General features: G+C 39.5%; 3 protein-coding genes across 7 annotated transcripts; all 3 read right to left on the reverse strand.

Moving 5' to 3' along the window:
- Positions 1–748: 748 nt before the first annotated feature.
- On the reverse strand, positions 749–9,964 carry ndfip1l (Nedd4 family interacting protein 1, like). Of its 3 annotated transcripts, none has more exons than XM_029448437.1 (8): positions 9,766–9,964; positions 8,311–8,398; positions 7,323–7,453; positions 6,139–6,198; positions 5,582–5,669; positions 5,285–5,409; positions 4,917–4,983; positions 749–2,099 (listed from the first exon to the last, which is right to left on the reverse strand). In XM_029448437.1, exons 1-8 carry the CDS (start codon positions 9,793–9,795, stop codon positions 1,996–1,998), a joined length of 693 nt encoding a protein of 230 aa, XP_029304297.1. In that variant the 5' UTR covers positions 9,796–9,964; the 3' UTR covers positions 749–1,995. The 3 variants fall into 3 exon arrangements, with proteins under 3 accessions (XP_029304297.1, XP_029304296.1, XP_029304298.1); XM_029448436.1 differs by having other exon boundaries at positions 6,139–6,201; XM_029448438.1 differs by lacking the exon at positions 6,139–6,198 and having other exon boundaries at positions 9,766–9,963.
- Positions 9,965–11,191: 1,227 nt separating this feature from the next.
- On the reverse strand, positions 11,192–14,912 carry endou2 (endonuclease, polyU-specific 2). The gene is made up of 5 exons (XM_029448610.1): positions 14,812–14,912; positions 13,941–14,062; positions 13,261–13,373; positions 12,644–12,797; positions 11,192–11,526 (listed from the first exon to the last, which is right to left on the reverse strand). Exons 1-5 carry the CDS (start codon positions 14,897–14,899, stop codon positions 11,272–11,274), a joined length of 732 nt encoding a protein of 243 aa, XP_029304470.1. The 5' UTR covers positions 14,900–14,912; the 3' UTR covers positions 11,192–11,271.
- A 3,400-nt stretch (positions 14,913–18,312) lies between these two features.
- Positions 18,313–24,803, reverse strand: rnf14 (ring finger protein 14). 3 transcript variants are annotated; one of them, XM_029448935.1, is made up of 9 exons: positions 24,687–24,803; positions 23,832–23,990; positions 23,516–23,646; positions 23,141–23,330; positions 22,273–22,658; positions 21,910–22,138; positions 21,012–21,184; positions 20,234–20,364; positions 20,061–20,121 (listed from the first exon to the last, which is right to left on the reverse strand). In XM_029448935.1, exons 2-9 carry the CDS (start codon positions 23,980–23,982, stop codon positions 20,061–20,063), a joined length of 1,452 nt encoding a protein of 483 aa, XP_029304795.1. In that variant the 5' UTR covers positions 23,983–23,990; positions 24,687–24,803. The 3 variants fall into 3 exon arrangements, with proteins under 3 accessions (XP_029304794.1, XP_029304795.1, XP_029304796.1); XM_029448936.1 differs by lacking the exon at positions 24,687–24,803 and adding an exon at positions 24,397–24,558; XM_029448934.1 differs by lacking the exon at positions 24,687–24,803 and having other exon boundaries at positions 18,313–20,121; positions 23,832–23,982.
- Between the last annotated feature and the right edge of the window lie 230 nt (positions 24,804–25,033).

The raw sequence follows: 25,033 nt of genomic DNA on the forward strand, positions 1-25,033 counted from the left end.
ACTGAGCACCACTAGAGGCCAATATCCAAACATGATGTGACACTATGTGACAGTAAAGGTTTCCAGTGAAACCAAAGATACGGTTTCAGTTGGTGTGACATGTCTTCCAGGTGAGGTGACCTTCACTTCCTGTTCCAACTGCTGACATGTATAATTAGCCACCAACAGTAAATCATCTCGCCCACGCACACACGCACACGCACACGCACACACACACGTCTCCCGTATGTTAAATTTAGCATGGCTAAAAGTATGTCAGTAACTGAACATCGTGGTCAGCTCAGCTTCCTCTCTGTGGCGGAGGACTGTTGGATCGCCACCTTTCACACACTATACATATACAATACTTTTATATTTTCATTTAAACTCAATCAAGTCTAAAACTATTTATCATCCACTTATGGAATATCATTTTCTCAAATGTCTTGATACGTCCGTCTAATTTAGGTATTTTGGAGAAAGAAACACATTTGAATATCAAAGTCTTACTGATCGTGAGGCTTTCTTTTGTGAATCTTGTGATTCTTCTGAAATGATTTTGCTTTAAACACTCTCCTAAAGTAGACACACAGCATGGAACGAGACTGAACCATTTGTAAATGTTAAATAAAATACAGCAATGACAGAAATAGTGAGTCCTTTTAGTGATCATCCATTTAGTTATCTTTAAACAATTCTCTGATGCTGTGATTTCAAGTAGTGAGAGGAAGTGGCACCCTGCAACCGGATTAACTAGCAAAACTAAAACGGCTGTTATATCATGTGATTTATTTTTATTTTTTACTGCCATTTTATTGTCATTTGATAAAAAGTTCAACACAAAAATGTACTTTTTCCAATTTCATTCCAAACATTTTCCAAGCCAGATATTTAAAATTCTTCTTCTAAAAAAAAAAGAATCATTCCACTTCCACTATAACGAGGGTAAACATAAAAAGAATTACTCTTTACATATTTCATTGTTACATTAAAGAAGGGGGGGGGAAAACAACTCTGCTCTGTATTAATATGTTCCTTCCTCTTCACAGGGAAGGGTTTTCAAATCACATCTGGCAATACAATAATTAGTTCTTCATTGGAGACCATCGGGGTGCCAGTGACTAAGATAGGGTGTCGGAATCATTTATTTAACCAGAAATGTCTAATTGCACATCTGAATCCAGCGACTAGCAGCTTATTCCATCACTATCACTGTGTCCTTGAGCAGAGCAGTCGTCCCCAGCCTGTCCAAAACGTTCTGGACATCCCTGCAGCTTTACGTCTTCGCTGACATACATGTATTAGTTATAAGGAAACAACACTCCTGATTACAGTGTGTGTACGCACGGCCAATTTCTAAATACATGAGCAAAAAAAATTATCTAAGGGAATACCGGCCCCTGCTCTTCTATACATATTATGTAACTTTTTAGCCCCTTAACCAACAAAAAACTAATGATTTTCCCTTCTCAGTCTTATATTACCTGAATTATACACTAAGGACAAAAAAGCATTGGTCAAAGAGGATTACAAGCACATTAAACTGGTACTTGAAATATATTATTTCACACTGCGTAAATCACTCCATGATCCCAAAATGACCCACTGCCCCCTGGGCTGAGAATCATCTCTCTATACAAATAACTTCTTCTGATAGAAGACTGGTGAAAGATAACACAAACAAGACTGCCCCCTGGTGGTTAAACAGGAGAACAGTTAATGCTGCTGCTACCAACAGACAGTACAACAGTAAATAAGGCATTCATTTATACATCACACACTTCATAATTGCAAATAGCACTTGACAGTTCACCACTAACAACTGAAGGGTTTTACAGATTTCTCACCAGTCACTATTTTACACCAAGACGGGACACTAGATGTATTGTCCAAATCATGTCAAGCAGAGGGGGAAGGAAATGTTCTTTTCTCCCTTTTTGATTGGATAAAGCCAGACAGTAATTTTCACTGAAAAGGAGCAAAACAAATAACGATGGAAACTGATGGATTGTGAGCTCAGTAAATGAAGAGGACTCGGGTGCGGGGCAGGGTGGAGAAGGTGTCAGCCATCTTGCGGATCCTGGCGTAGTTAATGAATCCTCGAAGGAAGAGCAAAAAGCCTGAAATGCACAAAAAAGGGACAATCATACACAATTGGATGTGCTATACAAAACAACATTATAACTCAATGTTAGGACTTGGTATTAGTGCTAAATGTCTAAGTCCTCTGAATGGGTTGACCCTGATAGAAATATAACAAAAAACAACAGATAAAACTGCACTTACTAGCAAGTTAGTTTGAGATGAAACAACTAAAAACATTCTCCAAGATCAAACAAGAGTAACATCCCTTTGGTATGAACTGAATTTTAACTAAACTAAGTAACATTGGGACGACATTGCTAAGGGACGTAATAGCTTGTAAACATTTAAGAACATTATCTGAGGTTAGCAAAGACCGTGTTTTAGCAAAGATCAGTGTGACACATTGTCTATACAGAGTTGCAAAGTAGGAGAAGTTTATGGCTGCGTTTCGAGAAATTAAGTTAAAATAGTTCAAACTAATAACATAAACATATACACACACTGTTAAGCCTGCATTAATTGATTGTTTGGCCAGTTGAGGGAAAGTTAACCAACTGTAAACACAACATTGACATGAGTTTGATACGACAGACGTGCTAGTAAACAGTCGTCTGTCTAATTAGAGTGATAATTAGATAATATACACAAAGTCATTTAATCTATTATTAATATTAATTTAGCTTTTGTTCTATGTTGAAGATCAGTGGGATATCATTAACGAAAATATTGAGAAAATGGGAATTTCCTGTGGGGGGGAAAAACTTTTTCTCCTCCCACAGTCAGTAACAGGAAACTTGAGGTTAATGATCCTGATGTAACTATTCCTTAACATACTGTATCTGACGCCTCAACACTGCTGCTATGGAGCTCCAGAGAGCAGAATTATACAATAAAACACTGAGGAATATCCTGGATCTCCACAGTCACCTTCTCACGCTCAGCCCCCTGGTTCACTTCAGAGCTACGGAACATGAAGGCAGCTGGGCGTGTACTGGAGAGGCGTTTCACAAAATTTGGACTCCGTGTTCATAGATTAGCCTTTCAAGAACACCAAAAAGCCCACTCAGAAACGCACGGACACAGTTCTACTCCAATATCATCAATAAAAACCCTGGAAACTCCAAGCAGTTGTTCTCCACCATAAGTCATCTCCTCAGGCCACAAACTCTTTCACACACCGACACCACAGAAGATAGCAGTGCAATAGCTTTATTACTTTCTTCAAGACTAAAGTGGACACCATCCGCTCTTTTCTCTCCAGCTCCTCCGCTCAGTCTGTCCCTGCTGTCAACCCACAGCCTGGGATTTTCCCACCTCTTCGGGTCTTCTTGGAGATCTCTCAGCAAGAGCGCACTGGACCCTTTTCCCACAGCCCTGGTACAATCCAACATTTGTGCTCTAAGCCCCCTGATCACCAAAGTCATTAACCACTCGCTCCTGACTGGTCATGTCCCATCTTCTCTAAAAACTGCCGTCATCAGACTTCTTCTCAAAAAAGCCACCTTAGACCCGGATGTCCTCAACAACTACAGGCCCATCTCCAACCTGCCATTTTTATCAAAAGGTATTGGAAAAAGTAGTTGCAGCCCAGCTTCAGGACCATCTCAAAGCCAACTGCCTCTTTGAGAAATTCCAGTCCGGTTTCCGTTCCGCCCACAGCACCGAAACAGCTCTGGTCAGGGTCACAGACGACCTGCTGATGGCGGCCGACGCTGACTCCCCATCTCTACTCATCCTCCTGGATCTGACTGCAGCGTTTGACACGGTCGACGATCAGATCCTCCTTCAGCGCCTCCACTACACCATCTGACTCTCTGACTCCGCCCTGAGCTGGTTCCAGTCCTACCTCTCTGGGAGAACAGAGTACGTATCCTTGGGAGGTGCAAGTTCCCAGATACACCCAGTAACCTGTGGTGTCCCTCAAGGGCCGGTTCTTGGCCCCACTCTGTTCACCCTCTACACTCTGCCCCTTGCCCGTGTTATCAGCCAGCATGGAATACCATTCCATTGCTACGCTGATGACACACAGCTATATATAAAAACCGACCCGATGTCACATGTAGCCCGACTGTCGACATCATCATCATCATCATCATCATCATCATCATCGTTGAACACCTGCCTTGAGGAGATAAAGGTTTGGATGAAAGAAAATTTCCTTCAATTAAATAGCTCAAAAACATCCACATCAAACATATGTGCAAGACCTCCTTCTACCACCTCAGGAACATTGCAAAACTCCGCCCCACACTCTCCATGTCAGATGCTGAACAACTCGTCCACGCCTTTGTCTCCTCAAAGCTGGACTACTGCAACGCTCTCCTCATCGGGATTCCAAGTGGGAGACTTCAAAAGCTCCAATATATCCAGAACAGCGCCACTAGGATCCTGATGAGGGTGCAAAAATATAACCACATCACACCCATTCTCCACTCCCTCCACTGGCTTCCTGTCGCATTCAGGATCGAGTACAAAATCTCCCTACTCTCCCATCATTGCATACATGGAAGTGCTCCGCACCATGGGCGATCGGGCCTTCTGCTCAGCCGCTCCTCACCTGTGGAATTCCCTCCCAGAACACCTGAGGGCTCCACAGGCCACCGACACCTTCAAGAAGAGCCTAAAAACCTTTTTTACAAAAGCCTTTTCGTAAAATCTTATGTCTGTTGTTGTTGTTGTTGTTGTTGTTGTTGTTGTTGTCCTGCATTTTAGCACCTTGAGATTGCTTTTGGCTTTGAAAGGCGCCTTATAAATACAATTTATTGTTATTATTATTAGAAATGTGTCACAAGCAAGAGAAGAACATTTGAATCTCTATTTGAAACATTTAAATTCAGAGGTCGTCGACTTACCCAACACCAGGAACACCCACCACAGCCAGTACTGTCCATCAAAGTAACCAGGGAAGTATGTGGAGAACTAGAAACCCAACAGGACGACACAAATGACTGGTTAGAATAAATATGGCCTTTACTGGTTTCACTCAAATGAGTCCTGCATTTTAAGAGTGAATGAAGAAAGCGGCACACTTCTCAAGAGGCCTTTAAGGAAATAAGCAGCGCCAACAAGCCAACCACGACAGAAACAACATAAAAATACCAGAGTGGTGTTTTTGAGGGCGTCTGAGTTGTCTGTGCGTACTTTAAACCACATTTTATGTGTTTGTACGTGTGCTGTGCAATGTATGTGTTTGTGTGTGTGTGTGGGCTCCTTGTCGTACCCTGACAATGAGGATCCACTTGATGAGGGAGAGGCCGAAGCCTGAGATGGCACCGTAGCGGCCGGCTGCTGAAGTGGTCAGACAGAAGGACAGGAAGAAGCCGATCCAGTTGAACAGGAATGCCACTGAAAAAAATTAAATGAAGGGAAAAAGAGTCATTACATGTCATTAGAAAAAGACTGTGAAAAGACAGACCATTCCTGCATCTTAATTCTGCGTAAATCTAAGTAGAAGAGCTGAAGATGAAAGACGACGGGTGAAGAGAAAAGAGACAGATGAGTAGATTGGGTAACTAACTGAAAAAAGTGAGCATGAAGATGCCGTCATTTCCTATCCTCAGCTGATCAGCGTCTTCAAAGTCATCTCTGGTCACAAAGTCTTCATCCTGAGATAGAATAAGTGAGCAAAAAGAGAAAGTTATTCAAGCACTCAATTTGATTTAAAAAAAAAAAACTGTTTTATTTTAACCAGTTTACAATGTTGTAATTAAAGTTATACAAGTACAATGTTGCGACTGAGATCAAGTGAATTGTGATTAAGCACGGGCAAGCGCCTGTTGGTGGAAACCAAGCTTTGTTCACGACAGAGAGTAAATGCAACACAAACAGGCAACAGAACAATAGAAAACCACAACACAGCAAGCCCATTTAATAGCTATCATTGTCACTTCATCTAAAACTCTTGAGTCAGTTAAATTCAATGTAGGAGAAACCAGTCGGGGTTGTTTAACTATCAACTAAGCCCTAGCTAGCACTCTGAATACACAGACATACACATAGGGTGGGGTACTGAATACATAAACACAATAGGTACAGCTGCATTTTCACACACCAAATACACTCCCTCTCAGTTACCTCCAGTGAACTGCGAATTACATCGTCAAAAGTCTCCTGGAGATCCCTGTGCTGATGCTGCTGCTGAGCGCAAGGCAGTGTGTGGCAGAGAAACACAACACCAGCAAATCAAACAGGGTGGCCCCCACGTGCAGTAAGGTGCAAAGCATCACAGTGACCACGAGAGGTCAGATATGAGTTGTTTTTTTTCCACTTGATATTTTTTAACAGAAAGGGTAGTTTTGACAAGAACGTGGAATTGTTTCTGATGGATAAGGCAGAGAGTCTCAGAGATGAATGAAGTCTGCACACGGGAGGTTAGATTACTGCTGTCCCTCAGGCAAATTAATGGCATCCTGTAGAAAATGAGGTTTGCTTTGCCTTTTGTAAATAAAAAGAACAAGTAGAACTATACGTTAGACGGTCAAAAAGACTATTTTACTAAAGAAATAAATAACATTTCAAAAGGTAATGAAAGGTTTTCAGTAACATGTAGTTATAGAAAATTATAATATCAGAAAACATCCACAGCTTTTTAAGAGTATATTTCCAGCTAATTTCAACCTTACACCCTGTGAGGTTACTAATACAGAGATTAATCTTGAGACTGAATATCATAACAATTTTGAGTACCACTGGAAAGTTTAGCTTTTGTGGCTAACTTTAGCTACATCACAGGTCAAATTCCTGTCCAAGCTTGGATTGCATCTGTGCAGAAAATGTTTTAGTCTGACGCTTCCAATGCTGCAACGATATTTACTCAGATTTTGGAAGAACAAACTCAGGTGCAAAGTGCATAGAGGGTAGTTCTGGGGAGATTGAGGCATTAACAACAGAAAAAGGCCAGCACCCGCAAGCTCTTATGAGACTGTGGGCATTATGTTAAAGAATATCAGCTCATGCCCTTTAATACGAGTGAAAATAATATTTTTTCTTAATCTCCTATTGATCAAACCAGCAACACATGTTGGCAGCAGTTCATGTTGGAAAGACAAAGAGACGCAATCAGATATGTGAAGTACAGCGTTCAAGACAAAATAAAAAAAAAAGATTTCCGTTGCAGGGTGCAAACTACTTCCTGACTTGCAGATGACACAGGAAGTGTTTGAGCACAAGCTGTGTGTGTGTGTGTGTGTGTGTGTGTGTGTGTGTGTGTGTGTGTGTGTGTGTGTGTGTGTGTGTGTGTAAATTGCAAATAAACTCACTCTTCCAGTTACCAGGGGAACAGTAGTCTCAGCTTTGGTTCTTTCTGCTTCATCATAGGAAGGAAGCGTAGTCGCTACGTTGTATGATGGAGGTTTGGGGAAAGCCCCGTCTTCCTTGTAGTCAAAGTAGGCTGAAGAAGAAACAGCACAGTTTTCAAACACAAAAGGCAGAAGTTGTACTAATTTAAAGTCATATTTCTTATTGGCAGACAGCTGACTGGTAACCGCATCACCCATTTATTGTCACTGCCAAAAACTAAAGCCACTATTTAACATGCGATGTTGTTCTTGTCACTGCACGCTGCTCTGAAAGTGGAAACCGACTCGAGACTAGGTGGTGTTATCTGAACTAGAAGTTCCAACTAATCCCCACTGACTTAGATTACAATTTGTAAAAGGTTGATGCTTATGAAAACAAGACAAATCACTCTTGTGTGAGATTTTGCACATTGAGCCGATGTTTGACTGGCCCTATAGAGACAATATAACCGAGAGGGTATGGGTAATAAATCACCCTGCTGTTTTGTAAGATGCATGAGTCAACTAACTAACTAAGAAGGCTTCTGAAAGCAACCCTGTCAATTCAATGAGTCACATTCTCCCCGTTAAACCTTTTTTCATATCATATGAATAATTTGAATCAAGAAGCTAGTGAAGAATCTAATGTGCCAAATTAGAAGGCTACAGCTGTTATTTGAGTGTGCCAGATACGCGTTTAATCAACATTTAGGGTAAATACAAGAAACGGATCGGACTCAGTATTAGCAGATACCCAATATTAAAAGGACATACGAGATTGGGGAAAAATGTATGTCTGACCTATGTGTTGCGTTTACCTACGAATGTATGCATCCTTTTGGAGCTTAAATTGTCTAGTCAAGAAATCCAATAGGGCCATGTTAATGTGCAGACTAACACAAATATCACTCCATCAATGTGCCACCAATGCAAATGACAAGGGAAATATCTGGATGAGTCACGGTCTTACCAGCATTGTCCCCTGTGACGCTGCTGTACGGGGGTGGAGCGTCAGCAGCTACCTGTGGACTGTCTTCTGGGTCCTCCTCATTGGGAAGCTGTGGGACAGGGGGAAAAAAAAACACATCCTGATTTATTTAAGGCTACAATAAATGTTTGTCAGCACTGGCTGCTCTCCATTTGAAAACGCATGCTTTTATGAAAAGAAGCTTTACACTGCTGTGTCTCATTAAATTATTATCTCAACACCCTGGCATACTTAAAATAACTCACAAACCAAACATCTATAAAATGATCAGAGGAGAAGAATGGAAACCGAGCCCACATCAAAAACATTTCTTCAAATCACATGTTAAAAAGAGGAACTAGGCACACAACATGTTTCTCATTCTCTTTTTCTCATTAAAAGTAGGAAACATGTGACTCGGCCCCTATTTACTCCTGATTCAGCTAAACACAGCAGTTTCAAGGGAAATACCACTGAAGTGGTGCTGAATACCAAAGTGGGTTAGCAGAAGTATAGATTACTGGTAACAACACCTTAGTTTTCCACATCCCATGGTTTCCTATCGTTTCCAAGGGAGGAACTGAAATCCCATCATAAATTTGTAGGATTGCATTACAGGGAAAATAGGGACTGTGGTATACTGTAACTGGCAAATGGTACATTTCCAATTACTTTTTAGCATAACCCAGTGAGTCTTTTACTAGTCTGTAAGATCACATGAACAAGCAAAAATATGAAATGTGTCTACTCGCGTGCTTCAACATATATGGAGGATTAATAATAAATCTAAATAGTAAATTAATGATAAATGAAATATTTATATGGAGCAATTATTTCCTCTAGGAAATAGCAGCTGTTTGAAAACCCAACACACCCAAATATAATTACAAAACATTAGACTTCTCGTCAAATAATAGATTTTCTAACAGAGCAGTCTCTAATGCGTCTGCACATTAATGATCACTGCCATCAACCACATGAGCAGACATGACATGTCTGTCCTACACACCCATTTGCTGCAGGTCATGTGCTACATCCAAACATTAACATTAGCATGTCGCGTGAGAGGGTCGCCGAGAAGTGTTAAATTAAGTTACAGTTTACACCACGATGCTAACTAGCTAGCATACAGTCCACAAAACCAGAGATACAAAAGCCTGAGCAGGTAATCAAGTTCACATTCGTGTAGTTAACGTTTTAACTGGGACAAGAAAACGTTAGTGTCAAGTTAGTTATGTTAGCTTGCTGTCACCCGATGAAAAATAAGGAAATTAAGCTAATTAACGTCAATGACATCTTTGAATAGGAAACCGTCACTTTCAAGAAGGTGACACCACCCACACACCTGGCAGAGTGTGAGCTACTTTAATCAAGTATTTAACATAATACAGCTGACGTTAACGTGTCATGTTAAATCTTTAACGTGTTAGCTATTAGTAACCGATAGTGAACTCATACCTGCTGATATCTGCCGCTCGGTTCGGCCATTCCGATTTAAACGGCTGGGAATCAACTACAGAGGAAGAAATACGCCGCCGAAACACCCAACGAAAACGAAATTATATAACAGTACCAACTGTAAACTCAATCCTCCCCACAATGAAAACCTGTTTCTAGCTCGACTGCTCAGTGCTCTCACACTAGGGTCAAGCTGCAGTATTGGTTAGCATACAACACAAGACTTCCGGTTAGCATTTTTAAATACAGTCCAGATTGAGAACTATAAACGGTAAATATATTGAGTTATTATTGTGAAGTATTACTTACTACTCTTATTATTCAGTTAATCTTTCTCATGAAGAAATATTATCACTTTCGTTATGAAAAAAAATTAGATTTCCAATGCTTTTATTTTGAAACCAAACCGGAACAGTTTCTTCTTCATTCTTACTAACTTGACGCAGGTCTTTGCTCGCAAATTGATTGACGTCATTGGCCAAAACAAACTCTCTACCGCCCCCGTTTGGAAGAAAAGTGAAACAACCATGAATATTATATATATCAATAAAATAAATACAAAATAACGTTTCTGAAATAATTAACAAGGAAGCTGAGAAAAGTCATGCATCGTCAGTGGTGGAGGAAGTGCTCAGGTCTTTTACTTAAATGTAATTACGTAAATGTAGGTCTAGCAATACCACTGTGTAGAAATAATTTCAAGTAAAAGTCATGCATTCAAAAATACGATTGATATGATTATGATTATTATTATTGTTATTATTATTATTATTATACAATATTATTATTATTATTATTATTATTATTATTATTATTATTATTATTATTATACAATATTATTGCTGTTATTATGTGAATACAACTGTTCATTCTGTGTACTTATTATATGTGGCTTTTTACTGTTAACTTGTTTGTAATATCTTCCTTTTTCTTTACTGATGCTTCTTTTTGTTATTGCGCTATCCCCCAGCACAATTCCCTACTGTGGGACTAATAAAGGATTATCTTTTTTTTCTTATCTTATTGGTTTATAATTATTGGTGCATTAATATTGCAACTGGTAAATGTTGCTGCTAATTTGTATGTATTCACATGTATTTATATGTTTCTATAGTCTTATTGATATAATATTTTTCATGATTTATTTGTTGATAATACTTTGTATTATTAACTGGTAAGTAACTAGTGACTTAATGCATCGAATGGAGTAAAAAGTATGATATTTGCCTATAAATTGTGCTCCAGTTATTGGGAAAATGTAAATTGTTAAGAGTAACTCATAAACATCCGTAATTAGCACATGACTCATATATACCCAACTATATATACTGTTTAACACACTCTGCATCATTGTGCAATAAAGACAACAACAAATTCAATTTGGTCTTGTAAGGTTTTATTGTATCGTTATCTAAAATAAAAAGACAACAACAATACCTGTGGCACTCTGTATGCAAGCTCAAGATTTTGAGAAGTTATATCTCATATTGATTTCTAGTCAAGTTACTAGGTAGGTTTCCGGTACTTAAGGAGCACAGGGTAAGTGGTGCCAATGTGCTTCTGGTTGTAGTGGTGGCAAACAATCTCCACGTCGTAGAAACTGAACTGGACTTTGACGCGCTCGTTGGGCGAGGAGAGGAAACAGAGAGTGTAGAGAGCAAACTCAAACTCTGGACTGACACCGACGAAGATGCTGCCCTTGGGCTTTATACCGTCCTTCCAGCTGAACTGTAGCGCCAGGATGTGTTTGTTCTCATCGGGCTGCAGTGAGAGAGAGAGAGAAAAAGAAATGACAGGTGATGAAAGAGAAGAGAAGAGGATGGAGAAGGATGGAGAAATGTGTAGGATTGTTTGACAAAATCAGCCGTGGGCTTATTCCCATCAGTCTGAGGAGAAGAGACTAGAGAGAAAGAAAGATGTGAGAAAAATGTGAAACTGACTCATAATGTTTAAGGTGTCAGCTTGTTATTATCAAGAGAAAGAAAATCTGAAACCAGGATGAAGAGGAGGTGAGAGTGGGACAACATTAACATCCTGTCAGTGTTTCACACTTCTTATACACACCACCTGATGTTTGGAAGCCAATTTTCACCAAGAAAAGAAAATAAATATGAAAAGTTAGGCATGATTAAAATAGAAATACTCGTCAGAATTATGAATTTTTATTAGCCAAAGTTAGAATTATGACTCATAATTCATTAGTAAGTCGTACGTTTGACTTACTACCTCATCATTTTGACTTTTAATCTCAATATGTTGACTTCATGAGTCATAATCTTTGAGTTATCTCATAATTATTACTTATTATTTTCTCATTTTGACTTGGTAATTCCAAATTTCGGCTTACCATTAGCATTTTTATGTTTATCCTCCACAACCCTTCTTATTCATTTTATTTTCCTGTTCCTGAAGATATACATACGCATCTTTTGTGATGATTGTCATGTTAGGTGATGATTGTAGTCGTTAGGGGATCATAATATCAAACAAACTTCTGTGCCTTGACTCCAGTGCTCCATGCAAATACTTTGGCATGCAGTATGCTCCATGATACTGTCCAAAATAGGATATGCAAAGGGTGTACTGTTTTGAACTACAGGAGACTCCTTCCTGTGTTTATATAGAAAATGGGCTAATACCCCAAAACATGTGCTCAGTGATTTGCATTAGGCTCAGGTTAGAAAGACGAAATACAGAGAGCTGAGCAGAAGGAGAGAGAAAACGTAGTCATAGCAGGATGTGAGGTTTCTCATCAGTGTGCAAGAACGATGATGAGAGCAAGGAAAGAGATTTGTCAGATATATTGGTATGAATATTTGACAGGGTAATACAAAACCGATGCAGTAGTTAAAACATGAGACGCACAATAACATCGTACCTGGGGTGAATTGGCATCGACACTGTAGCCTTTGTAATCAATGTGTCCCAGCTTCTCTTGTAGATAGAGCTGGATCCAGTTGTGAAAGCCGATGACAGTCCGGCCTCCTCTCGTCTCTCCAACAAACACGTGTTCAAATCCGGAGGAGTCAGGCCTGGTGGGAGGCAGACAGACACATTTGCTGATTTGTTGTCAAGTTGATGTACTGAAGGCTTTCCACTCTGTGTTGGGTTTTTTTTGTATGAAGGATCTTTCTCACTTGGTACATGCAGAAAAAACATTTTCAAAAAGTGTAATTTTTATCAGCTCATCAAGTCCCAAGCTCAGTTCATTTAAAGGGAGAGATGGGACATTATAACTTTAAACTTAGCAGCTTGGCATCTATTAAAATGACTAATTGTATTAACTCATCTGCCGTTTGGACAGAATGTGGTGTTTAGTGTCTGCTTGCTTCCTGAACATTCCACAATTAAACATTTTTTTAGTAGTTCTAGTCACAGTAATGCTGACTGGAAGTGCTACACAGAGCCAGTTTCCCAGAGTAAGACGGTTACCATCATAGTGTCAGATTCCACTGTTGAAGGTATATTTTGGTGCTAAGCCAAATTTCCACCCACCTGCTGGATCCTCTCCTCGCATAAAGTTCAAACCAGATCCTGTACAGCTGCTCCTTGAATTGGGTCTCATCCTTTGGAGAGAGTTTCTTCTCCACCAGGTATTTATGAGCTATCTGCAAACAAATAAGAATTTCCTATAAAATGTTGTCATTTACAGTTTTAGCCACGTTAGCGGTGTGACTCAATCCTGTCATCATCCCTTTACTTCCCTTTATTAATGACCAAATACTTGCAAAACTAATGATATTCCCCTTCAGCTTTGATGTCATTTAGTAGGTTTTAATAAGTAAATGTTAGCATGCTAACTTGCTTAACTAAGATAGGGAACATGGTCAACATTATACCTGCTAAACATTAGCATGTTAGCGTTGTCATTGAGAGCATGTTAGCATGGCATGCTAACATGCTCTCAATGACAACGCTAACATGCTAACATTTAGATTAAAGCAAAGCTGTGTCTAAGTACAACCTCACATAATCTCTGGCATGGCTGTAGACTTTTAGTATAAAAGTTATGATTTAATAATAATTAAATCATTGTGGGAGTCAGTGTAATTGTTTTATGTGACTATTTAAACAACTGTGCAACTCCTTATGAGTTCTCATTCATTCATTAGTAGAAATGTGCCTTTATTGAGGCACAGCAAGGAGAGTTTATTTCCAAACGTGCCCACGGGTACCTTCATAGTAGGAGACTGAATGATGGAGTCCAGGAATTTGTGGTTCTCTGCCACCTCCTCAGGGGTTACAATTTCTGGCTCGCCGGTGTCACTCACATAGTTATCCAACAGGGAGATAAAGGCTGTAGAAACAAACACAGGCTGGTTTTGTTCATCCTGGGATATGGATATAATGACAATTATAAAAGCTGAATGCAGAAACCTCTAGCTCAGTAGAGAATGGATGGAAACGGTCTAAGAAAAGTAGATTTTTGGATTTGGCATGAAAAAAATCCCCACCTCAAGTAACCGGGTGAGGGACAGTGAAGCAGCTTGCTAGAGACCGGACAAACTAAGTACAAAAATAGCAAGGAGGGAGAAATCCTCCTTTTTTGCAATAGGGACAGCTGCCTCCGAGTGAACTCTAAATAACATCTGTTACATAACTCCCTATACAGCTCTGTGCGAGGGCAACAAGATACACAATATAAATCTGTGAAAACATCGCTTGACAAGAATTGCCAGAAGGAAGCGGGCTTCAGCAGTTATCATGCAGAGGAAGATTTGAAGAAGCCAGTGGTGGTAGAGGAGCATCTTTCTGCACTCAGCGCAGTGGACTCTGCATGCTCTGTGGTTATGAAACATGCCGCTGTTCGTCATAAGGAGCTTATGAGTAGATGAAGAAGCTTTACTCTGAAGGGAGGCGACGAGGAGGATAGTATCAAACTGGCAAACGGTGCAGTGGAATGTGTGAAGAGATTATGTCAATTCAAAAGATTTTGACAGAGCAGTTATGTAAGACGCATCCCACAGAAACAAGTGAAAGACACTGAACATTAAGGCATGAAGACAGATAATTCACTTTTTTGTCACATTGCCCTCATGCACTTACCTAAAAAAGTCTCCTTTTTGAAAAGGTTCTCATCGACAAATGTAAACAGAGGATATCCGGCTCCATCACTGTTGTCATTGAGTGCCATGCTGTTACCAGCTTTGCCCTGCAGCAGGAAGAGAAACTCTCACACTTTAAAATGTGACTTGTAGTTTAATATTTTATGTCACCGCTCCATAAAATCTCAGATGCTCTTCTTGCATGCTTCCGTGCACTTTGCATTCAGTCAGAGCTACAATTGTAACATTGATGCACTGCTACAGTGTAAGAGGATAACCAAACCAGCTGAAACAACAAACAACCAAACACAAATGGTTCTGTTGCCCAATCTGAGCTGGCAGTTTAGATTAAGACCACATTTCCCACAATCCTCATTGCTCCCTATCACATGTTCTTTACCTCTTCAATAGGTCTCAGGTGTTCTCTTTTCATATTGAATTGTGAAAGTTTATATGAAGTGATATATCTCTTTGTATATTTTGTGTATTCACTTGAATTATACTATTGTCTTGGAGTGGAGTGTTTAGGATATTTATTAATGTTACGTGTGATAGAAGTTGCTTCAAGGTGATACACCAACATGAGGCTCTTAAATTACACACAGAGTAATTGTATATTTCTTTAAGAGACAGCTAGGATGTAAGTAAACTGCACAGAATAAGATGTTGTAAGACATGATTAATAATGAGAGCATTATTAAGCATTATGTGTGTGTGAGCGTGTGTGTGTGTGTGTGTGTGTGTGTGTGTGTGTGTGTGTGTGTGTGTGTGTGTGTGTGTGTGTGTGTGTGTGTGTGCGTGGTGCACCTGCAGAGAGATCCTGTAGTCTTTTCCAGGTTTGAATCTGTTGACGTCATTGTCCCACAGCTCCTGCACCATGGACGACAGCTCTCTGTCACTTTCAATCATGATGCGTGGATGAGCTGTCCTTTTGTCTCAGTAAATGTCTCTAACAGGAGAGGAACATTTAATAAAGCTCAGTTTTAACAATGGTGGACAGCAACAAGAAGCACATTTACTCTAGTAATGAAGTAAAGTACAATGTTGAGGTATTAGTACTTATATTAGATGTTTATATCAGATATTGCACTTTTTATTTTTTTGGTCCTATTAAAACATGACTCAGCACTAAACAATCTTTGGACTAATTTGGACATCATAGTATTGCCACTGTTTTCTTGTTTAAGGATTTGTATACTTTATAGATCACATCTGATCTTTAAAGTATGAGTGGCTTTGATTTATACAGCCGTCTGTCAGCAAATTCATATCAGAATTTATATCTGACTAAGACATGATAATAGAAAGTAATCATACCAAAAATGCCTCACTTAAAATTGTTTTTGGTGTTGATTAAGCACATGCTTCTTAAATAGATAGACCAATTGAGAGATACATATAAAAGCAAAGTTGTATACATAATCACAAAACAAATCAAAAGGCTGTCATCAAGTTAATGTGTAGTCCACAGCATTGTGAAAAAACATAATAGCTTCCCCAAGCCAGACAGTTTATCCATCCAACTCAACACCACTGCATTCCACAAAAACATGGCTGACAACAGAACACCTGACACCGAGCTTTGGGATCTTCATCACCACCATCCGAGCTCCAGGCCGCATCCCATGAGCCCCCACATCAAAAATCCACTGACCCTTTTATTCCTGCTTTTCTGGTTCGGCACGGGTAAAACAACGAGCGATGTGAGGGTTAGTGAAGTTCCTCAGTGATGGTCAGGTGCTGCTGGTTGTGGTTTCCTGTGTTTGTGAGAGCAGGTGTCTTTATGGGCATAGTCAGTTCAGGCAGTCAGTCAGTGTATGGAGAAAGACAGGCAGGGGCGGGGGCGGGTGGGGGGCACGAGGCAGGGGACAGGGCAGGACAGGAGAGAGGGGACATTTTAAAAGGGTTATCCCCTGTCAGCAACTCTAACCAAAGGGCATACACCATGTTGTCGTCTCTTTGCAATCTCAGGCTAAAATGTGGGCTCTTTGTTTCTTTAGTATTTCATTGTTTGTCTCTCTGTCACAGTATAACCTCTGGAGTACAGGGTAAATGTGGGTCATGTTTCAGGTAACAAGGTGTTGTAAAGGTATACTTAAAGCACTACAAAGAGCACATTTTTTAACTTAAGACTAAAAGTTTGGTCAAAATTGAAATTCAATGCCTAATAAAACAAACAAAATCAAATTTATGAAAACCCTTGTATCAGGTTCGACATCATTTGCTTCCTTGTTTCCAATTTAGTTTCTTTATTTTTTACATTGAATGCTGTCTTTATACAACCATAGAAAAGAGAAAACTGCTTCTTGGCTACTCCAGTTCTAAATTATATATCCTTACTAAACATTGACATGTCATTTTATAGTAGCTTAAGAGATCATGGGACTTGAAGCCTGAATGTGGTCTATTTTGGAGGTGTACATTTGTGAGGAACAACTAAAGAGCCAACCACTATTGGCACAGTTCCATATCAGCTTGCATTGTTTGACATTGTTAAATGCACCATTCTGTCAGATCTGTAACCAAGCAAACACTGACTGGCATCTACTGTCCTTGTTGGAGCATTATCTAGATGTGCTCTTTTGTGATTTAGTAGAATTTAGAGTTTCTATGATCAGCTTATTGCCAAGCTAGGCACTATATTAGCTTTCTGGAGTTAGTTTGTTGCTAATACAACATTTTAAGTAACTATTGATTTATATCTCCTCTCCTCTCATCTAGAGTCCTCTCTTGTGGACTCTACTGCAGGTATGGAAGTCGGCGAAAGGTAAGTAAGAAAAGTTCATTCTGGTGAGCCATTTCTAAGTCTGACTAATGACTCAAGAACAGGTACAAATAAAAGGTTGTCGCCAGAATACTTTTTAATAAATAATTAAATAAACAGTTTTCTATCAGGTGAGTTTAATTTCTCCATATACTCTAAAGTTTACCTGAAAGAAAATATTAATGCTTTAGTACTATTTAAATCAGTGGGTAGTGTTGCGCTTTAGCCGCTTGTGGCCGAAATTGGTATTACAATAACAGACACTTTTAAAAACCTTTTTTCACCTGTTTTCACAGAGGGGGGGGGGGGGGGGGGGAAAGTTACTTAAAGAAATATTCTGGATCAATCACCACAGGTTGTTTTTTTTCACCTGCCTCAAGGCTTCTGAATATACATAATATGCATGTTTAATATAAAGTAATTACTGTGTTTTACTTCCTGTGATCTTCCACTGATGCTACTTGGTTTCTTCCTGACATGAAGCACACTGTACCCAATTTGACCGCCAGTCTATACATTTGTGAATCCAGTTGTTAGCAGATTATTTTAACAATACTGTTCGCCTAACTCGTCTTTGGAATCTTATTTTCTTTTCTGATTTGTAATCACTATCATTGAATATGTTGTACAATACTGGTTTCACAATTGTTTCCAGTGAAAACCTCAAAGTGCTACACAGCTGTGCACCAAAACGCAGAGTGAGAAGAATTATGCTGGCAATGAATAATATAGAGAAAATTTGAAGTGGTAACATTTATTTTGAGGAACATTATGCCGAATGCATTCAACAGGATTCTGCAGGTCCTGTATTCAAATGTTTACTACATGATAAATGAAGCGACAGTGGGACTGCACTGAAGGGAACGTGAATCCGTGTGCATTTCAAGATTGAACAATAGATTGTCTTTTTACCAGTCCAACCGGCGTCAACTCTGAAAGTAGTCATTTTGAAGCAGCAATTATTCAACGTTGAGTAAGAACAGATTTTATGCAAATTTAAAACAGAACTTCCTCCATGAGATAGTCTTCTTTTAGATCAAATGTAAAAAATAAAATAAATTAACATTATACAAAATATGTTTGTACATTATGAAGTTTCTATGGCCTCTCTTTGACACTAAACTTTGGCAACATTAAAGTAACAGTTGTACAAAGGAAGGTGTGAATAAATCAAAGATCGCTCCTAAATGTTTTGGATTTCCTTTCTCACACCTCAGTCCCTGAATGACTTGACACACACCATAATTACAATCCTCACCAGAGGATCGAGTGTCATAATTATTTACTGCAGTGTCCTCCATTATTACATTCAGTATGGAAAAATACATACGACTTAAACTAATTATGAAATCAAATACACACGACCAAGCTCATAAAATTCATATTTTCAACCAGTCTGATTATTATCACATGACGTGCAAAGTCGCGTTTCTGTAAATGAAACTCATTTTAAGAAAAATTCAAACTTTTTTTGAGAACAGAGAAGAAGAAAAAAATATATATTTTTTTTTCTTCTTCTCTGTTCTCAAAAAAAGTTTGGATTAGTTTTCACATCTATCACATCTTGACATAAGATTTAAAAAAGAAAATGTCAACAAGTACTCTGAGGGAGATAAAATGGTTTCCCATTCTGGTATTCAACTCAGCCTAAAGCTGAAAAAAACACAATCTGAGTAGTTCTGTAATTATGTCTGGGTGACGCATCTCCACGTGGGCCTCCATTGCTTTAATCCTGTATCAATTATCCACCTTGAAGTTCGTTTGAAGAAAAGTAAATTAAGTGCTATAGTTTTGACATGTGACAGAACGGCAGCCAGAGGTTAGATACTTAATAAAACAAAGCAGGATACTTAATATGACAGAGCGGCCAATGCAGTCCTTCTTTTCCCTGCAACACCAAGTTGCGAGGTAATTGGAAGCAGACACCTTGAACTTACTAAACTGAGTCAGTGGTTCCAGTCTCACATGTGAGATGTCAAAACTCATCTAGAAAAAAAAAATCTAATTATGGAGAGAGACAGTAGATGTGTAGACCTTAGAGTATGATAAACACATTTGTCTTTGTTCTTTGAGTTTTGAAATAAAAGTCCAGTCCTATGACATTGTCATATCTCAAAATATCCACTATATCCTTGAAGGTCATGATTTTCTTAAGAATTTCTACTTTCTGTAAACCAACTGTTCTCTTTCTGTTTCTCTCTGAATTAAAAGCTACAACGTTTCATGCTATTCCTGAAGAAATACTCTATATACATGACATCTGTCATATATAAAGTAAATATGAACCATTTACACCCAGATATTGAATATTTTATGCCAGAGATGCTTAATAATATCCAAAAACATAAACAATGGTATCATGGTACATGGTTGTAGTGGCACTGCTGTGCTAATGCAGGCATGGTAAGTGTCACAGTTGAAGTGATGGTTACGTGAGATAAAGTGCATTCAAATGGAGCATCCAGCAGCGAGGTACTGCACAGGTGTCAGTCCTCCTCATCACTCCAGAAGGCATCTTCTTCATCAAGATCGACACCTTGGAAGAGTCTGCAACAGGAAAAGAAAATGCACACTCAACCAATGTGTTTATAGATGTACAGTAAGCAGTCAGTGACTACTTTGCTGGAGTGGTGAACAAAAAAAAAAGAAGATCACGCACTGGTTATAACAAGGTGATTGTGTGTTGTTAAAGTGACTGTACGGGTTGACTTTGCTGAGCAGGCCCAGGCACAGCCAACAGAAGTATTGTCTACACGAGGTACAGGTCATCTTATTACAGCCGTCCACCTTCTAGAAAGACACACAGAGAAGGCGTTAGCAGGAGAGGACTCAGCAAACATCAATTAACAATAATAACCGACACAACCCGGGGCTGAACATGGGGATCTTCAGGGACAGTATTTAGTACATATTAAACACTTTTAAAGTTGTTAGATGAAGCTAGGGTAGGCAATATATTTTCAAAGCATTTTTTTGTTATATTTGTTGAAATTCTTTCATCCTGAGCTCAATAAATTAAAGCCTGCACTTATTGCCTGTGACCATAGTCTTCCTTTTTACATTCAATGTCAGGTGTTTTATTACATGTGAACGAGACATGAGGTAGTGTGAGCGGCGTTTCTCTCCTGGACTTGTTCTCCAGCAGCGTTCATGTGTTTTGGGGGAAATCCAGGCAAAAAACCTCAGTTGATCTCACTGGTTTCACCAAAGTTGCCTACCTTAGCTTTAATCATCTGTGCATTTAAACCCTTTTTAAAATGCAAAACCTTTGTGCGTCAAACACAGGCTGCAGTTTAAAATTCTCACAGTCTGTGTATTACTTTCTACCTGTATAATGTATAATAAAATATTTAAAACGGAAGGCAGTGAACACTGACCCCTGGCAATAAATTCAAAGCCTGTTCTATTTGTACTGTGAGCAGCATGGGGAGCCCAACCTGTATATTAGTTCCACAACGTGGGCAGCCTTTGCAGTTCTCATTGAGCCAGTCTCTGCTAAAGGACTCTTCCACTGCTTTCTGGATCACCCTCTTCCCAAAGCGTTGCTCCATGAACTTTTTCCCCGCAGGTGTGGCTGACAGGTACTCATCTCTGAGGTTACGCAATTCATCTGTGGAACAAGGACAGGAAGTCAGACTTTATGATGCGTGTTTAGCTTTCAAAACCGAATATCACAGCTGTACAGTTTTGTCTAACTGTTAGTAGTAGTTAAACAGTAATAGTATTATTTAGAATACACATGGCAAAAAGGGACTACGATTGTTTCTTCCAATGATTATAAAAACAAGATGTTGTTGTTGTTTTCAGTTGAATTATATTTGAAGTTCAAGGAAATCCACTAATAAAAAGTTGTTTTAAAAGTTAAATAAATGCACGAGGTTTCCAAAGTTAATGAATAATCTGATTGTGGCCATAATCAAGCAGCCCTACATTATAATTAGCATTAAATGTTGCAATTAACTTCATTTGGTGAGAGTTTTAACTCCTTTAACCCTCAAATACATGATCAGCATAACTGTAGAGCGTTTGGATGGCTGTTGATGGGGATCCGTCCAACATAAAGTGCCAAATGACAACAGGATATACGTTAAGTCTCACATTCTCATAGACCAAGACAGCAGGGTGAAATGTGAGATGTTAAAACCAAAGATTACTGGCCAAAAATGAATAAATAATAAGTAAACTTGTAAGAACCAATTCTATTCTGGGGAACAAACCCACACTTTTCAGTTGAAGGGCAGTATCTGTACTCAACAAGCCCACCTGTTGCTACACAGCTTCAAAAGTCTTTTAATAGCACGTGTTGTGCAGCAAATCTATTTGCAGGGAAATTACCTGCGGGGAGTTTACAGTGGGAAAGACCATGATAGCCCAACTTGCACAGTGTGCAAAAGGCATACTGGCAGGCCGAGCAAATCCCCATGGTTGTGTCTGGCTCCACCATAACAGCGGTGCCGCAGGACTGGCGGGGACAGTAGACCACGTCAGCCATGAGGTCCAGACTGGACTGGAGCAGCAAACGGTCATAACGGGCAAACAGCTCCTCATCCACCAGCTGCTTCACCTGAGCGATAAAATTGTTAATTCCAAGTGATGGGATGGGTAAGCCCATAACATGTTTGTAGAGTGGGAATTTATTCTGAAAAGCAGAAACAAACACAGGAACATACACACACATCTACTTTACGGCTCTCTTACCTGCGACGGTGTGGCTAAAGAGGTACATTTGGGCTCAGGGCAATTAAGGCACTGAACGTTGCCTTCCCGTATTTGGATCTGGAAGTATTCCGTCATGCAGGCCTTGCAGTAGACATGTTGGCACTCTTTAAAGCAGAGGCAGTGCGAGCCCAGCTTCTCTACAAAGCAGATTCCACAGCCAAACACCTTGCTGTCAAACACCCTCTGGCGCTGCTCCTCGTCAAAGTCCAGGAGCTGAGGTAGGAGATCGGCACGCGGGTCCATCAACAAAACAGCCCGCTGGTCCAGTTGAGAAGTCAATGAAAACTGTGCTTCAGACTTTTCCTTCTTCACTTCTCTTTTCTTCTCCTCAGCGTTTTCAGAAAGACTCCCACATTGTGTCAGAGCTGAACAAAATTAATAAACATAAATAACTTGAAAAAGGTTTTTTTAATAGGTTTACATTTTACAGAACCAAAGTGTGCTTACAGATACTTAATACACAATTAATAATAAATACAATTGACTTAAATAAAATAATGTACATTTCTCATGGAAGACAGACAAATGCTCGTCATGTGGTGATTTTACTTAAAATGTATATTGACTGAGAGGTCTTAAACAATGTGGACTGACCAAATATAAAAAAAGAGACACCAGCAATAGTTTAACAACAAATCAGGCAGTGCGAATAAATATCATTTGCAGTTACTGTATCCAGCTAATATACATAATTGAAGAACAACATATTAGAGTTTGTGCTGACCTAGTTTGTCTTTCAGCTACTACATCTACTTTTAACAGATAATATTCTGGGGAAACTATTGGAGAAGTATTTTAGCTGATGCATCCACACATTCAAATTAATTGAACAAAACACATATTGTACCTGTGGCTGCTGAGTCCGTCTTCCTGCGCTCACCACCTGCCTTAATTCCACCCCTGATGACTTCAAGAGGAGACTGGATGCCCAGAAAGTCCAGCGCCTCCTCTTTGAGCAACTGGATCCATGTGAAGAGAATCACACAGCCTTGGTTCTCCTCCCACAGCTCATCCAGGCGTCTGCACAGAGAGCTCATCTGAGGAGGTTAAATGGAAAAGGAACATTGACATTGATGACTAGTAAGGAATACATTATTCTGAGTGATAACAAAAGCCAAGTTTTTCCTTAGATGACTCTCAATTTGAATACTTGAAGACATGTGGGGGTCATCTTATATGCAGTGATGTATTGAAGAATGATTTAAGCTACCATGAGTCTTACCTGTGCTCTGGTTATCCATTTAGAGCTGAGAGTGAAGACAGGTGAGGATGTGGATGGATAGTCTGCCGGAAGCTCAAAGTTGAGCACCAAAGGAGGTAAGAAGCAGACATTATATTCAGTTGGCTTCTCTCCTGCAACACACAGAGCAGATTTAGTTACATTTCAAACGGAAGTGAGACAAATATACAGTATGTGCCTTTATAAGAGTAGCATGATGAGGAGAGAATAACTAACTTTATGCAGCCTTGCACACAAGTTGTGATGAAAGTAGTAAACTTTGCACTTATATCTTTAAACAGCTCACTAACAGCTGTACCTTTGACAACAACTTTGAAATCAGGAGGGAGCTCCAGACAGAGTTGGATCTCTCCCCCCTGTGCAGACTCCGCCTGGTGAAACTCCTCCTCATCGTAGATACTTGCTAAAGCAAGCAGCTCATCGTCCTGGGCTTCCCTGTCCTCAGACATTTACATTCCTGCAATACAAAACATGTGACATAAATTCATTAATATCAAAACAAGTATAAACAGCAAACGCAACACATGGATGTAGCAAGTGCCAACTCATTCTAACATTAGCAATTATACTCTTCAACACCCCCACCCTGTCATGCATTGATTATTTAAACTAATATTAGTTCATTACTGTTAACTCAAAGCACTCTTACATACAAAGTAAGCAAACGTAGTAACCATGATATGCGTTTGCATCATAAACTGTAGACTTTTCACACAACCAACGCAACTTTGTTGCGACATAACGTCAGCTTGCCTTAGCTAACGTAAAGCTATACTGTGCCCCTAAGTTAGCACACTAGCAAAAAAAAGTAAACTTTATCCATATTAAACGTGGTCGGCATTTAATGCTAATTTAACACTCGCCTAAATGAGAACGAGTATTGTTGTGGACAGGGACAAACTGGCTAAATTCACGCCAAGACACAGTTAAGCTAGCGAACTAACTAACTTTGTTAGCAGTGGGGAAAGCATTCAAGCTAGCTAGCAATGTTAGCTGACGTAAACAGAGCGACTATGGCTACAGTCTGAGCTCGGCCCTGCTGTAACTTTTCCTCTGTAGCAGCATAAAACCATGGCAACTTCTGAGCAAAGCTACAACACGTATTGTACGTGCGCTAACACAGTAATCATGTGAAAAATAACGTGTTTCTTACCTTGTCCGACCAAATACTAGTGACTCCTGCTACTGCTCTGACTGGATCATGACTGTATGGAGGCAGCGCCAGGGTGTGACAGCGCGGCCTGCAGGATCGTAAGTGCACTGCACGTTTACTTCTTCATATTGATTCACAAAATATTTTGTGTCTCCTATTGTAGAAAACACTTCCTATTAACTTTGAAAAGGACTGCAGGATTGGGTTGACTCCAATTGCAAAATGCTTTCCTGGCAGTATTTATAGTCGTTATAATAATACTAATACTATTTTAACTCATTTTGCTATAGTAGGTCATCAACTGATGATTATTTGATTACAGATCATTTAATCAAAATAGAATAGAG

Source organism: Cottoperca gobio, chromosome 14 (assembly GCF_900634415.1).
Source record: "Cottoperca gobio chromosome 14, fCotGob3.1, whole genome shotgun sequence".
In the NCBI taxonomy this organism is placed as follows: Eukaryota; Metazoa; Chordata; class Actinopteri; order Perciformes; family Bovichtidae; genus Cottoperca; species Cottoperca gobio.